General features: G+C 51.2%; 1 protein-coding gene across 3 annotated transcripts in view; it reads left to right on the top strand.

Annotated features, from left to right (window-relative positions):
- DIP2B (disco interacting protein 2 homolog B) overlaps window positions 1-14,589 on the top strand; it is a 63,604-nt gene extending 49,015 nt beyond the window's left edge. For all 3 annotated transcript variants that reach the window (XM_051771396.1, XM_051771395.1, XM_051771394.1), the window contains 15 exons: window positions 78-187; window positions 294-374; window positions 907-1,030; window positions 1,436-1,557; window positions 1,939-2,050; window positions 2,491-2,600; window positions 3,441-3,571; window positions 4,087-4,255; window positions 6,010-6,180; window positions 7,377-7,438; window positions 7,560-7,617; window positions 8,226-8,300; window positions 9,466-9,643; window positions 10,445-10,568; window positions 11,047-14,589. In XM_051771396.1, coding sequence (XP_051627356.1) covers window positions 78-187; window positions 294-374; window positions 907-1,030; window positions 1,436-1,557; window positions 1,939-2,050; window positions 2,491-2,600; window positions 3,441-3,571; window positions 4,087-4,255; window positions 6,010-6,180; window positions 7,377-7,438; window positions 7,560-7,617; window positions 8,226-8,300; window positions 9,466-9,643; window positions 10,445-10,568; window positions 11,047-11,299 — 1,880 coding nt within the window. In that variant the 3' untranslated portion in view covers window positions 11,300-14,589. The remainder of the gene's footprint in view (window positions 1-77; window positions 188-293; window positions 375-906; window positions 1,031-1,435; window positions 1,558-1,938; window positions 2,051-2,490; window positions 2,601-3,440; window positions 3,572-4,086; window positions 4,256-6,009; window positions 6,181-7,376; window positions 7,439-7,559; window positions 7,618-8,225; window positions 8,301-9,465; window positions 9,644-10,444; window positions 10,569-11,046) is intronic.
- Window positions 14,590-15,259: the final 670 nt, after the last annotated feature.

The following is a 15,259-nucleotide window of genomic DNA, read 5'->3' as shown; positions in this document are numbered from 1 at the left end:
TGGGATCCTGCAGACACTCTTTGTACCTTCCCTCTGCTTTCCCAAAGTGCCCATTCCAGGCTGTCCTCTCTCCTCAGGCGTGGGCCCTGCCTCTGTGATGGTGGGGAACCTGGTTGCTGGGAAGCGAATCGCTCAGGCCTCGGGGAGAGACCTGGGCCAGCTGGAAGACAACGATTTAGTTAAAAAGGTAAATCAGTGCTGAGCAGAGCTGAGGAGGGGAAGGGGATTTCCCCTCCAGCTGGGTGCAGAGCAGCAGCTCTGGTTGTTGTTGAATTCCTGCCTCTCTCTTCCAGCACCAGTTCCTGACAGAGGTGTTGCAGTGGAGAGCTCAGGCCACTCCTGACCACCCGCTCTTCCTTTTACTGAACGCCAAGGTACGGTCAGTGCTGAGCTCTTGGATTTCAAGGCCCACGTGTAATTCATTCAGTGCCAGTTTGAGACTGTCTCTAAAATCTTCTGCCCTCTGCAGTGCCTCTCTTCAGTCTCTGTATCAGCCTTTGCCCATAGGTTTGTAACTCAAAACTTGACCCTTTGACCCTGTAGGTCCCTTCAGCGAACGACTCTCACGGTTCGAGGCTTCATTTTCAAACTGAGCCTGTTTGTAGGTCCCACTGGTTCCTGTATCAGTTAATGGTGTATCCCTGTTGAGTATATTCTGGCAAGGTTCTGGTGCAAGAAGACCTGAACTTGACTCCCTGGAAGGTAGAATTTTCTAGAGCAGATCTAACTCCATCTCTATCCTTTGATACCGTAGTGGATAAGCAGCTCACTGAGCACCAGCAGCCTTTAGGTAGAGATAACTCGTAGCTGTAGCCTCCTGCTAGCCCAGCAAGCTTGGTTTGATCTCACAGCAGCCAGTTGGGGTTGTGCCAGCCCCTGTTTCGAGCATTTTTGTGTCCTTTCAAGGGAACCACTGTGTGCACGGCCACCTGCCTTCAGCTGCACAAGAAGGCCGAGAGGATTGCATCAGTGCTCTGTGACAAAGGACATCTCAATGCAGGAGACAATGTGGTGCTTCTTTATCCTCCTGGTGAGTGGGTTTTGGGAATGGCTGGGTCCCACTGGGGAAGTGCAGCCTGGGCTTTCTTTGGTTCCCTCACTGGGATATGGAAATCCAGGACAGACACTCGCTGCTGGTGCGAGTTGGTCACTGTTGTGTACTTACAGCCCTGCCAGACACTGCTCCATGTCCTGACTGCCTTTTGAGTCAGCTGACACTCGAGATGTTCTTTTCCTGTACAATGGAGATGATTTTCTGTGCTTTACCTTCCCAATCCCCTATCCCAAACTTCCTGCCCTCGGTGTGCGTCCGCGCCGTGGGAGCGTCCCCCTTACCCAGCAGGAAGGAACTCCTGGAGGAGGAGCAGCAGTGCCCAGGGTGTCCCCAGGGTGTCCCTCCCCGGTGTCCCCTGCTCCAGCTGCCCTGTCCTTGCAGGCATTGAGCTCATCACAGCCTTCTATGGCTGCCTGTACGCCGGCTGTGTGCCCGTCACCGTGCGCCCGCCCCACGCCCAGAGCCTCACCGCGACCCTGCCCACCGTGAGGATGATCGTGGAGGTGAGCAAGGAGGGGCTGGGGCACTGGGGACACCCTGCCTGGGTGCCAGGCACCCACCCAGAGCTGCTCAGTCACTGCCCTCCACAGCTGGACGGGGGAGAGTCCCTCCCTGGGAGAAAGCTGGATGTGGCTGTGCCGCGTTCTCACCTGCCCGGAAGGTTCTGGCAGGTTCTGGGCAGGTTGGGCTGCACTGGGGGGTTAGTGAAGGAAAAGCAGAGCAGGGTGTGCAAAAGGCAGAGAAGGGAGTTCAGGTTTGCTGAGGGAAACTGGCTGCAGGTGATAAAACAGTCCCTGAACAGCAGGCCTTGCAGTGGCAGTGCTGCCGGGCCAGGTTTTCGTCTCTTTTTTCAGTCTCTCAGTCTCTTTTTTTTGTCTCTCCAGGTCAGCAAAGCCGCCTGTATCCTCACAACCCAGACCCTGATGAGGCTGCTCAAGTCCAGGGAGGCAGCTGGAGCTGTGGATGTGAAAACCTGGCCAACCATCATCGACACAGGTGGGGCAAAAAGGCTCCTGGGACTTGTGTGAAGGGGTGACCGGTGACTTCCAGAGGGACTGTCCCCCCGTTTGGCTCTGGAGAATTTGCTTGAATATTTACAAAAGCTGTCCAAGATGGAATCTTAATTGTGACCTTGTTCACTGGGAGCATTTGTTGAGCTGTGCATGGAAAATGGCTGTACAGACCAGCCTTGCTGCAGCCAACTTTCATCTCCTTAATTCAAGGGCAAAGTTGGTCTTTTCTCCCTTTTCCTGAGAATAAATAAATTCCTGCGTGGGAGCTTTGGCAAGACTCCTGCCATACACCAGTCTGTCTCTTTTGGAAAGAGAATTAATAGAAAGCTTTTTCCTCCCTCTCTGGCTTTTTGAAAGTTGTGTTCTCCTTTCAAATAGCAGTTCAGGAACCAAAACTAACCTGTTTGTTCCTCTCTTGCACAGATGACTTGCCCAGGAAGAGACTGGCCCAGATCTATAAGCCACCCACGCCTGAAATGTTGGCATATCTAGATTTTAGTGTCTCCACAACGGGCATGCTCACAGGAGTAAAGGTATAGTAATGGGGTAGGAGATGTCTCTGGCTGATATTCTGAGCCAGCTCCCCTTGACCCCCACCAAAGCTGGTCCTTGCAGCTTAAATAAAGACCCTGATTTCCTTCTAACAAAGCTGAGGATTTTAGCTCACTGAGTTAGTTCTGCAGTGGAGGAAAACAGGTCTCAAGGGTGGGATCAGGAATTCTGCTGCTGCCTCCCTCTGGAGAGCTGCCTGTTGGGAGAGCAGCAGAGCAATGAGCTCCTGCTTTACCCCACCAGGACCAGAACAGGGGTGCAGCTGGCAAAAAAAGGAAGATAAGAAACTAAAACTGAAAGCTTTAGACTGCCCTTAATGCTCAGGTGTGTTTGGAGTCAGGGATGACTGGATCACAGGAGAGCTGGGGTTGGAAAGGACCTCTGGAGATCCCCCAGTGCCCAGACAGGATCACCTGGAGCAGGTGACACAGGAACACATCCAGGGGGGCTTTGAATGTCTCCAGAGAGGGGGGAACTCTTGGAGTTCCCTGGGCAGCTGTTCCAGGGCTCTGCCACCCTCCTGGGAAGTTCTTCCTCGAGTTGAGGTGGAACTGATGTCCCCTGTGTTGCTGATGTCCCCTGTTATCCCCCTGTGTTGATGATTTCCCCTGTGTTGCTGATGTCCCCTGTGTTGCTGATGTCCCCTGTTGTCCCCTGTGCTGATGATGTCCCCTGTTGTCCCCTGTGTTGCAGATGTCCCCTGTGTTGCAGATGTCCCCTGTGTTGCTGATGTCCCCTGTTGTCTCCTGTGTTGCTGATGTCCCCTGTGTTGCTGATGTCCCCTGTGCTGATGATGTCCCCTGCTGTCCCCTGTGTTGCAGATGTCCCATGCTGCTGTCAGTGGCCTGTGCAGGGCCATCAAGCTGCAGTGTGAGCTCTACTCCTCCCGGCAGATTGCCATCTGCCTCGACCCCTACTGCGGGCTGGGATTCGTGCTCTGGTGCCTTTGCAGGTAGGACTTCTGTCTTTTTGTGGGGGGAAAGGGGCAGATTAACTCTGTCCCTCTGGAAATGGGTCCCTCTGGCTGTAATTCCAGACGTGTTGACATGACCAAAGTGACTGGTTTACAGTGGGGGGGGGATTTGTCTTTGAACTCACACCACCACCTTCCCTTTTCCTGCAGATTATCCCATCTCGATTATCTTTGTTTGTGCCTCCAGAATGTTTCTTTTCCCTTTCTTCCTTGATTATGTGTTGCAATAAGGGAGGTTTTTGTTCTGTGTGGGGCTGAGCCAGTTCTGTTCCCTCCCTGACAGTGTTTGGGCACGTTTGTGTGTGTGCACAGACTGTTATTCTTGTACAGTAAGATGCATTTTTCAAATGCTGCTGCTCCAGTTTGCCTCAGCTGCAGAGTCCCACAGCCTGCTTTTGGTTTAGCAGGAACATAATGTGCTAATACAGTAAATATTAATTTAAAGATAACTACGAGCTGCACAAAGATGTTTTCTTCCTTTATGTTCTTCCCAGTGTGTATTCTGGACACCAGTCAATTTTAATTCCTCCTATGGAGCTGGAATCCAACCTTTTTCTCTGGTTATCTACTGTCAGCCAGTATAAAATAAGGGACACTTTCTGTTCCTATTCAGTCATGGAACTGTGCACAAAGGGACTTGGAAACCAAGTTGAAATGTTAAAGGTAAGAAACGTTTCCTGAGTGATCTGTTGGGTGAATTAATACAAGTTTTCCTCTTGCACAAGTCTCCAGGCCACGGGTGGCTCAGGAAGCAAATCACCAAAGCAGGTTTGCAGCCCCAGGAGAGGAAGGACTGGGATGGAGCAGGGATGAGTGGAGTGGACACTGGGATGGAGCAGGGATGTGTGGAGTGGATATTGGGATGGAGCAGGGATGTGTGGAGTGCAGGGAGCAGGGTTGGGATGGAGCAGGGATGTGTGGAATGGACACTGGGATGGAGCAGGGATGTGTGGAGTGCAGGGAGAAGAGCTGGGATGGAGCAGGGATGTATGGAGTGGACACTGGGATGGAGCGGGGATGTGTGGAATGGACACTGGGATGGAGCAGGGATGTGTGGAATGGACACTGGGATGGAGCAGGGATGTGTGGAGTGCAGGACTCACCTGGCAGGGAGTGCCAGGCCAGCCCTGAGCAGAGGGAGGATCCCACAGGGCTCTGCAGCAGGATCCCTTATGTAAGAGTCTGCAGTGGAGGCTCAGCCCAGCACATGATGCACAGCACATGGCAGGAGCTGCTCCATGGAGGTGTGTTCTCCTTGGAGATGAGAGAAGGCAAAAAATAACTCCCTGAGCTGCCTGAGGTGGATTTTTGCCTGGGGTTTGGTGCAATAGTGCCTCCCTCTGTGAGATTCTGTGGGTGCCTGTCTGGGCTGTGTCACCAGGTGAGCACTCTGGGCTGCTGCTGCTCAGGGCATTCCTGATGGAAACAGTGGATTCTGCTCCCAGTTTTGTGGAAGGCTCGGTGCAATCCCAGCAGAGGACTTTACCCTCCCTTGTTTTGGTTTCCAGGTGTGTGAGCAGTGAATCCCAGGCTCTGCAGGAGCTCCTGGTGCTGCACTGGGGCAGAGGAGGGAGCCCTGGTAGAGCAGGGTTGGTCCTGGCTGCCTTTCCAGGCTTGGTCAGACACGTTTTAGAAGTACAAACAGGAGCTGAAAATGACAAATTTAATATTATATTATTATAGTATATTATTATTGTTGTTGATGTTGTTGTTAATAATAATAATAATTACAAATAGAAGCTAAAATTACACATTTCATGTTATATAATACTATTTATTGTTGTTGTTGTTGTTGTTATTGTTATTATTGACAGTACCACCAATAGCAACAACAACAAATAGGAGCTGAAAAGAGGAAATAACTTGAACACAAGAACAGGGTTTGTCCTGTGTGTCTTGAGTTATTTCCAGGGATAAGGAGCAAATGTCACTTCTGGAGAGGGGACAGAGGTGACCAACACATCCAGCCCTTTGCCTGAATAACAACAACAATAATAATGATAATGATAATAATAATAATAATAATTAGAAACTGAGAAGAGGAAGTAACCTGAACACAAGAGCAGGGTTTGTCCTGCATTTCCTGAGTTATTTCCAGGGATAAGAAACAAATGTCACCTGTTGAGTGGTGACAGGTGACCAGCACATCCAGCCCTGTGCCTGAATAACAACAATAATAATAATAATGATAGTGATGATAATAATAATAATAATTAGAAACTGAGAAGGGGAAGTAACCTGAACACAAGAGCAGGGTTTGTCCTGCATTTCCCGAGTTATTTCCAGGCACAAGGAGCAAATGTCACCTCTTGAGTGGCAAGAGGTGACCAGCACATCCAGCCCCGTGCCTGAATAATAATAAGTATCACAAAAAGAAGCTGGAAAGAGGGCTCCTGCCTGACCCCTGTTCTCCCCAGGCCCGGGGCATCAACCTGTCGTGCGTGAGGACGTGCGTGGTGGTGGCGGAGGAGCGGCCCCGCGTGTCCCTCACCCAGTCCTTCTCCAAGCTCTTCAAGGACATCGGCCTCTCGTCCCGCGCCGTCAGCACCACCTTCGGCTCCCGGGTCAACGTGGCCATCTGCTTACAGGTGACCCTTCCCAGGGGCTCCCCATTGTCCCTGGAATCTCAGATCCCACCTTCCGGGCTCCGGTTCTGTTCAACTCCCCCCCCGTGTGCCCACCCTTGTGGAGCCCAACATCTGCCCTGCCCGCAGCAGCTGGCACGGGGGTGAGGCAGCTTCCCTTGTTTTGGGCTGCCAGATCATGGCACAGATGCTCCAAACAGCTGGAACGTGCCCTGGGGAGCTGTTTATTCCCACGTAGACAGTGGTGGTGTGTTTGTTCCCTCATGGACAGTGTTGGTGTGTTTATTCCCACATGGACAGTGTTGGTGTGTTTGTTCCCACAGTGTTGGTGTGTTTTTTCCCACATGGACAGTGTTGGTGTGTTTATTCCCACAGTGTTGGTGTGTTTTTTCCCACATGGACAGTGTTGGTGTGTTTGTTCCCACAGTGTTGGTGTGTTTGTTCCCACAGTGTTGGTGTGTTTGTTCCCACATGGACAGTGTTGGTGTGTTTGTTCCCACAGTGTTGGTGTGTTTATTCCCACATGGTGTTGGTGTGTTTATTCCCCCATAGTGTTGGTGTGTTTATTCCCCCATGGACAGTGTTGGTGTGTTTATTACCCCATGGACAGTGTTGGTGTGTTTGTTCCCCCATAGTGTTGGTGTGTTTATTCCCACATAGCATTGGTGTGTTTATTCCCACATGGACAGTGTTGGTGTGTTTATTCCCACATTGGTGTGTTTATTCCCACATTGGTGTGTTTATTCCCACATGGACAGTGTTGGTGTGTTTATTCCCACATTGGTGTGTTTATTCCCACATTGGTGTGTTTATTCCCACATGGACAGTGTTGGTGTGTTTATTCCCACATGGACAGTGTTGGTGTGTTTATTCCCACATGGTGTTGGTGTGTTTATTCCCCCATGGACAGTGTTGGTGTGTTTATTCCCACATTGGTGTGTTTATTCCCACACAAACAGTGCCTGGTTGCCCCAGCACTGATGGCTGAGGGGGCTTGGACTGTGTCCCCCCCCTCCCCAAACCTCCCTCCCCCCCAAAATGTTTCCCTGTTCACTGAAGGGTCTCCACTAGTGGAGGTGGGGGGGATGTGAGTAGGAATTTTGCTGTGGGAAACCCCTGGAAAGGTTTCTGAGCTCAGGCAGGAGTTCCCCTGCCTGCTGGAGACAAACTGATGGGTTTTAAATGTTTTAACTCCTCAGGGAACGTCCGGGCCCGATCCCACCACGGTGTACGTGGACCTGAAGTCCTTGAGACATGACAGGTACAGTGAGTTCATTAAATCAATTTAACAACTGTATAAAATACTGTGAGGGTGCTGAGCTCTCACACTGCTCTGGAGATTTCCACTCTTTTAATCCTGACAAGGTTTTCTTTCCCTTCAGAGTCCGTCTGGTGGAACGAGGAGCTCCACAGAGCCTGTTGCTTTCCGAGTCTGGGAAGGTAATTCCATGTCTTTATCCAGAACCACAGCACAGGGCAGTTGGGAACCACACATTTCTTACAGCCCTGAGGAGGATAATCCTGTGGCAAGGCTTGGGAAGGCCTTGGTTACGCTGTTCCTCTGGAAAATCAGTTGGATTTATAAGGAAGTAATGATTAAGGAGAGTGTTTTGCTGGAAACTCGTGGGAGAATTGGTTCTGTTTGCAGTAAATGAACCAAATCAGAGAGTGAATTAGGTTGGGAAAGACCTCTGAGATCATGGAGTCCACATCAGAAGTGGGGGCTGTGGGATCCTTGAAATCAGCCTGTAGTTGGGATTTACTGTCGCTCCCTCATGGATTAACAAAAAGGAGTTTCTCCTTATTTTTGTAACTGAATTCTTCAAAACTGAGGTCCAGCAACATGTCCAGGCCCAGAATGCCCTCCCTGTGTGGCCCTTGAGCCATGGAATCCATCCATCCCCTGAGCCTGCCTCACTGTACCTGTCCTGGCGTGTTTTATCCCTGCTCGTGGTGGCTGGGGGTGAAATCCTGCCCTGAATTAATGTGGTTTATTGTGCCTGAGGATAATCCAGCTGGAATTACACATTCCTTCTTGTGCTCCTTAGATTCTGCCTGGAGTCAAAGTGGTCATTGTCAACCCGGAGACAAAAGGGCCTCTGGGAGATTCCCACCTTGGGGAGGTAAGTGGAAATTTTGCTCCTTGGGGACCTTCTCCTGCTGCTCCTTGGGCTCTTCTCTGCTGGCTTCTGAAGCTGCTGGGGGACAGTTTGGAGCTGTGACACTCACAGGCCTTTGTAAGCTGAATTATTGCTGGAGCTCTCAGAATTTGGGCGTTATTTCACTGCCCGGTCAAAAGAAAAAACCCACTAGAAAGGAAAGCTTATTCCACTCTAAATCTTGCAAACTGGCTCCCAAATAATCTAATTTACATTTGGCTTTCCTTATCTTGATTACACACCAGTGTATTTGTCTGTGTTGGCAGATTATTATCAAATTTTGGACTCGACACGTTAAAAATCCGCAGTTTGTTTGCTCAGCGAGTCCTGAGGGGAGGTCTGCAAGGTGCATTATTGAGATAATAAAGGACAACAGAGGATATTTGGAGGTCTGACCTAAATGAATGGGGGGGTTTTTTTGGTCTGAAAAAATGGTGGATGAAAAGGGAACCTTCACCTCAGAGCTTCCTGGCTCAGGAACAGGGTGGCCAGCAGGGCCAGGGAAGTGATTCCTGCCCTGGACTCAGCGCTGGTGAGGCCACCCCTGGAGTGCTGTGTCCAGCTCTGGGCCCTCAGCTCAGGAAGGCCATGGAGGGGCTGGAGCAGGGCCAGAGGAGAGCAACGAGGCTGGGGAAGGGACTGGAGCACAAGTGCTGTGAGGAGAGGCTGAGGGAGCTGGGGGGGCTCAGCCTGGAGAAGAGGAGGCTCAGGGGAGACCTCCTCACTCTCTGCAACTCCCTGACAGGAGGGGGGAGCCGGGGGGGGTTGGTCTCTTTTCCCATCAGCAAGACAAGAGGGCTGGGTCTGCAGCTGTGCCAGGGGAGGGGTAGGTTGGAGATCAGGAAGAATTTCTTTGCAGAGAGGGTGCTCAGCCCTTGGAATGGTCTGCCCAGGGAGGGGGTGGATTCTCCATCCCTGGAGGTGTTTAAGGACAGACTGGATGTGGCATCAGTGCCATGGGCTGGGAACCACGGCGGGGTTGGATCAAGGGTTGGACTGGATGATGTTGGAGGTCCCTTCCAACCCAGCTGATTCCCTGATTCCATGATCCCGTGGTTCCGTGATTCTCACCCGCTCCACGTCAGCGCTCGTGGGGCCCGGGGGTGACTGCTCTGCCCTCCCTGCACAGATCTGGGTGAACAGCCCCCACACGGCCAGCGGTTACTACACCATCTACGACAACGAGACCCTCCAGGCCGACCACTTCAACACCCGCCTGAGCTTCGGCGACGCGGCGCAGACGCTCTGGGCCCGCACCGGTTACCTGGGCTTCGTGCGGCGCACCGAGCTCACGGCGGCCAGCGGAGGTGGGCAGGCCCTCGGGGGGCTCGGGGTGACACATCTCCAGGACAGGGCCATCCAGAGGGGCCTGGAGGAGCTCGAGAAGTGGCCCCTGGGGAGCTTGGGGGGTTTAGTAAGACGAGTGTTGGCGCTGCTGTCGGGGCGACCGCCGGTGTCGGGGCAGGGATGAGCTGAGGGAGAAGGATGTGGGGAGAGGCTGGACATGGCCCAGAGACCCCTCCTGTGCTGGGGGATTCTGCCCCTCTGCTGAGACTCCCCCTGCAGAGCTGCCTCCAGCAGGGGAACAGCACAGGGAGGGCTGTGGAGCTGCTGGAGAGAGTGCAGAGGCACCAGGATGATCAGAGGGATGGAGCAGCTCTGCCAGGGGGGAAAGGCTGGACAGCTGGGATTGTTCAGCCTGGAGAAGGGAAGGCTTTGGGGTGACCTCATTGTGGCCTCCCAGGACCTGAAGGGAACCTGCAGGAAAGGTGCAGAGAGACTATTTCCAAAGGAGTGCCAGGACAGGGGGGAATGGCTTCAAACCGCCAGCAGATTTTAGATGGGATTTTTGGGAAGAAATTCCCCTCTCTGAGGGTGGTGAGGCCCTGGAATGCATTTCCCAGAGGATGCTCCATCCCTGGAAGTGTCCCAGGCCAGGTTGGAGCAACCTGGTGTAGTGGAAGGTGTCCCTGCCCATGGCAGGGGGGTGGAACTGTATGATCTTTAAGGCCCCTTCCCACCCAAACCATTCCATGATTCTTTGACCTGTAGCAGACACTGTTGTACCTGAATTCCAGCCCTTCCAGCTGTTTTCCCTCTCTCCCCAGAGCGCCACGACGCCCTGTACGTGGTGGGAGCCCTGGATGAGACCCTGGAGCTGCGGGGGCTGCGCTACCACCCCATCGACATCGAGACCTCGGTGTCCCGGACCCACAGGAGCATTGCTGAATGGTAACACAGCCCCCCCCAGGAGGGCTGGGCTCCTCCTGGCCCAGCTGGAATGCAGCAGTTTAGGCAAAGGTGCAGGGTTTAATCAGGAAATAAAAAAACAGGGAAATTTGGATTTTTTTTCTGTTGGGAAATTCGGATTTATCCGCGTTGCCCTCGGCCAGTCACACACCTGGTTTCCACACAGAACAGACTCAGGGTTTTCTCACAGGCCTCAGTATTGAACAGAAATGATGATTTGCTGCTCTGGGGTGTAAAGAGCCACTTCTCAGTGGGTGGCAGCAGCGTTGTTGTGTCACACGGGTGGTGCTGAGCTGGCTCTGAACTGGTCTCTGACACGTCAGGGCCGGGTCACCTCGGGGTCAGGTTGGAAATGCAGCCCAGAGCAGGTGGGAGACTCCACCTGAGGATAATCAGCTGGAAACTTTGGGTCTTTGGGACAATAACCGGGCGTTCTGTTGGTTCTCCTTTGCCCTTCCAGTGCCGTGTTCACCTGGACCAACCTGCTGGTGGTGGTGGTGGAGCTGTGTGGCTGCGAGCAGGAGGCTCTGGATTTAGTCCCTCTGGTGACCAACGTGGTCCTGGAAGAGCATTACCTGATCGTGGGCGTGGTGGTGGTGGTGGATCCCGGGGTCATCCCCATCAACTCCCGAGGCGAGAAGCAGCGGATGCACCTCCGGGACAGTTTCCTGGCAGATCAGCTGGACCCCATTTACGTGGCCTACAACATGTGATGGCAGGAGCTGCAGGAGCCCAGAAGGACCAGGGTGGTGATGGAAGTGAAGCTGGTGAAATTACTAATACTTGACCTACAGGTTGAGGTTGCTGCCACATTCCTTCCCTCCCGGCCCCGGGGAGCGGAGGGAATTTGGGAGGCAACTGGCAAACCTTTGTAACAGTTTACTGAACACATGAGCTTTAGAGAAATGCAAAGTGGGAAAGTGTGTGAGCTACAAAACCCCCAAGGCCTTTACAGTAGTGTTACTTTTTCATCCGTTGTACATATTTGTATTTTTATCTAATCCCGGGGTAGGATTCTATAAGGGGAGGGTTTATTTAGTTAAGATAATAAACTATTAAGAAAAAGGGTCATCAGAGTTCTGCAGTTCCCTACTCCATGATCTCCTTTGCATCTGGAGCTGCTCATCCCCTGGGATCACACGACTTATTGACAATTGTGCCATGACCAAATCAATAACTTACGGAATCGAAGAGTTGCTTATTCATATAGAGATTTCTGGAATTTAAAAAAGAATTTTGCCTATATTTTAAATATGTAAATATTATTATTATACATAATTCACTTAGCTAGAAAATTAACTTGGCTAATGAGGACAGCTGAAGGTTGATGTTTTTAAGGACAGGTGACTTTTGTGGTCCTCAGCATCCTGGCATTGGCTTAGACACAATGTGAGATGCTCCCACCTTCCACAGGTTTCTGATTTCATTTGTCTCTTCATTCTGGCCAGAAGTGTGTCAGAGCATGTAGAACCTTTGATATTAAGGCACATCCCTCTCCAAGAGATGAATTTAAAACGTGGAACTGGGGAGAAAAGGCAATGCAAGTCCCGAATCCTGAACTGGAATGATGCAGCCTCTGCCTCATCCTCTGGCTCCAGGTGTGGGAAGGAAAAAACATTCCTTAGGTGGACACACAGGTAACTCCCCTGCTTGTGCCATCCATGACTCCTTCCATCCCCAGGAAATACTGTAAATAGGCTTTAGTAAAACTGGGAGCCAACAGCCCATCTTCCCTCAGAGCATTCCCTGGAAAGAACAGGAGAATCCCGGGTTTGAGTGGGATGCAAGTTTTATTTTACAGGAGACAGAGCAATTGTGGCAAACACAACGTTCAGGAACGTTGTGCAGACTGCTCTGCCAGCCTTCCACCTCCTGGGTCAGCTCCAAAGTTAGGGAATGGGAGGAAAGAGAAGCCTTAGAGAGCAGCAGGTACAAGCTTTTCCTGCTGGGAAGCCCCTCCACGGAGCCAGTGGTTGAGCTTTGACTCAAAAATGACCTTTTCCGTTTTAACACCTCATCTTTCAATAGCAATTACATTCCTCTGGGTGCTAAAATATGATTTTGGAAGCCTTGGGGGGCTGCTGCCAGATCCTGCAACAGGGTTTTGTTTTTTTTTTTGAGTCCCATGTGGTATATACAGTGTAAATATAAAACTTTTCAGACGTTCCAGATACCTCATGCAAAGTTTTTAGGCCGTTTTTAAAAAGGTTCCTGGTGTGGACTCGGAAGATCCTGTGGCAGTTCCTGGAGCAGGACCCGGTGGATCCGTGGGCAAAGCCCAGCCATGTCCTGGAGAAAGAAAAAAAAAAAGCTCCTGCTGCATCCTGGTAGTTCCTCACCCAAAAACAGGAGCTTTAAAAAAAAAAAAAAAAAAAAAACCTCAGAGAAGAAGTTTGAAAGTATATTTTTGAAAAAAAATAAAATAAAAATAAAAATAATAAATATTTGGTGGGGAAATAGCTTTAGGAACTGGAAGTTTTCTGGCAGGTCTGGGCCGAAGGTTCTTTGCAAACACTTCGGTTCACGGGGGGCACGTTTTTCTGTGTTTTTCCACAGTGTCAGCAGAATAGGCACCAAATCTTTAGTGTGTTTAGTTTTAACAAATTGACCACAGAGTGGGGACAGCCACAGGGGAAACTGTGACTAACACAGTTGGTCCTGCAGCTTGTTTTGGGTGTAAAGTGCACAAAGGTTGTTCTCCCTTTACAGCCAGAAAATTCCTGTTATTCCATGTTCTGTGTCACCATTTTTGTGTTTCTTGCACAGCCCAGGCCTGGCCGAGCAGCTTCACTCCAATGTGACCTTTCCAGGGAAAATTCTGGTGGTCTTGGACCTTTTTCTTTACTCAAAAGCTTTGGTTAAAATTGTTTCAGCAAATGCTTTTTGTCCCCTGGAGTGGATTTTAAGTCCGAGTCCGGGATTGTCATTTATTTTTCCTCGTGATCCTTCACAAACGAAACAATGTGTGTGTGAATTCCAGCAGAGATTCCCAAGTGTGGTAGGTGGCCTTCCCAAAATGGCATTTTTGAATGAGACTGGATCCATTTGATCTCTTTATCCCTTTATTTTTTCGTTTGGATGGGCACCGGTGGCTTTTCATGCCTCGGGGGCTTTTCTCTTGCCATTCCCTGGGTGCTCCAAGTCTTCCTTCCAGCACGTTCCATTCCTCTGGGCTGGAGAACTGCAGGATGCAGGGAACATTCCAGGGGCATGGAGCAGCTGCTCAGTTTGGCTTCCCTGGGTGCTTTGTCCCTGTTTTGGCACAGTGGGAAGCAACGTGCTGGAGAGGAGGAAGGATGGAGCTGGGACTCCCCAAATTCTTCCTCCGGCTCCACGAGCTTTCCACAGGTCATTCCACTCCTTCCATTCCTTCCTCTGTGATTTTTCCATATGGGAACAAACCAAGATCCTTCTCTCCAGACACTGGCAGGGGCAGGGCTGGGTGCTTTTCCCCAAAAAACAGCCTCTCCCCCCTGGTTTGACCTCCCAGCTCCTGGAGTTGCACAGGGCACATTTTTCCTTCCTCTTGTCCATCAGATTCCAAGCTTAGCAACTGCAGTGAAACTGAAAAACTGGGAATTCTTCCCACTGGACTAAACTAGTTTGTGTGTCTCACTGTTTCTGGATCTTCCCTGAGCAAACTGTGTGGGAACAGGTCGGTTTTATCCTCTTCTGTTGGAATTTGCACTTCATTTCTGGTTTAAATCAACGGAATTCAGCTGTTTCCTACTAACTGCTCTAAAATAAGGTTGTAAAAACCAGATCAATTTTAGCCCTAGGTGCATTTGTTTTCCTTTAATTTCTGTCAACCTCTTTCCCATTGTCCAATCCAGACTCCGGCGTTTCTGTAATTATGTATAAAGGTTTTATTTATTTAAAATTAGCTTAGTTACATTTTTAAATTTAACACCTGGCTGGACAGTGTCCCATTAACGCATTGATTGTGTTTCCTTTGTCTTGTGTTAATAAATATTGATGCCTGGTTGCTCGTTTAGTCCTTCAAGACGCTGTTTCCATGAAGGAATTTTGGGGGTTTTTTTTTAGGAGTGAAATGTGGGTTAATGTTGATCCTGGGGAGAGGGAGAACTTGTGTTTTATGTTTTGTTCATTGTACTGAGAGGGGTCTGAGCCATGAGGGGGTGAAGGGCTGGGTGGGTGTCCTGGACCTGCAGCTCTGTGAATACGATTTTTTGGGGATCAGAGCTGGGGAAGGGGCTGGAGCACAGGGAGAAGGGGCTGGAGCACAGGGAGAAGGGGCTGGAGAACTCCTGAGGGAGCTGGGGGGGCTCAGCCTGGAGAAAAGGAGGCTCAGGGGGGACCTCCTCGCTCTCCACAGCTCCCTGATGGGGTTGGAGCCGGGTGGAATCGGGCTCTGCTCCCAGGGAATGAGGGATGGGACGAGAGGGAACGGCCTCAAGCTGTGCCAGGGGAGGGTCAGGCTGGAGTTTGGGGGAAATTTCTTCATGGAAGGGGTTGTCGGGCCTTGGCAGGGGCTGCCCAGGGAGGTTTGGAGTCCCCCCCCATCCCTGGAGCCCGCTCGCGGCGTAAAACCCGCCCGCGCCGCCCTTAGCCCGCGCACTGGGCGCGCTAAACCCCGCGGCGAGGGCTGGGAACACCGGGAATATCGGGAATATCGGGAATAACGGGAATATCGTGATTTCCCCGGCGGCCAC

Source organism: Manacus candei, unplaced genomic scaffold, assembly GCF_025592945.1.
Source record: "Manacus candei isolate 608988 ecotype Guabito, Panama unplaced genomic scaffold, ASM2559294v1 h1tg000132l, whole genome shotgun sequence".
Taxonomy (NCBI): Eukaryota; Metazoa; Chordata; class Aves; order Passeriformes; family Pipridae; genus Manacus; species Manacus candei.
The sequence above is the reverse complement of the archived record's forward strand: the minus strand, read 5'-3'. Positions and strand labels throughout refer to the sequence as shown.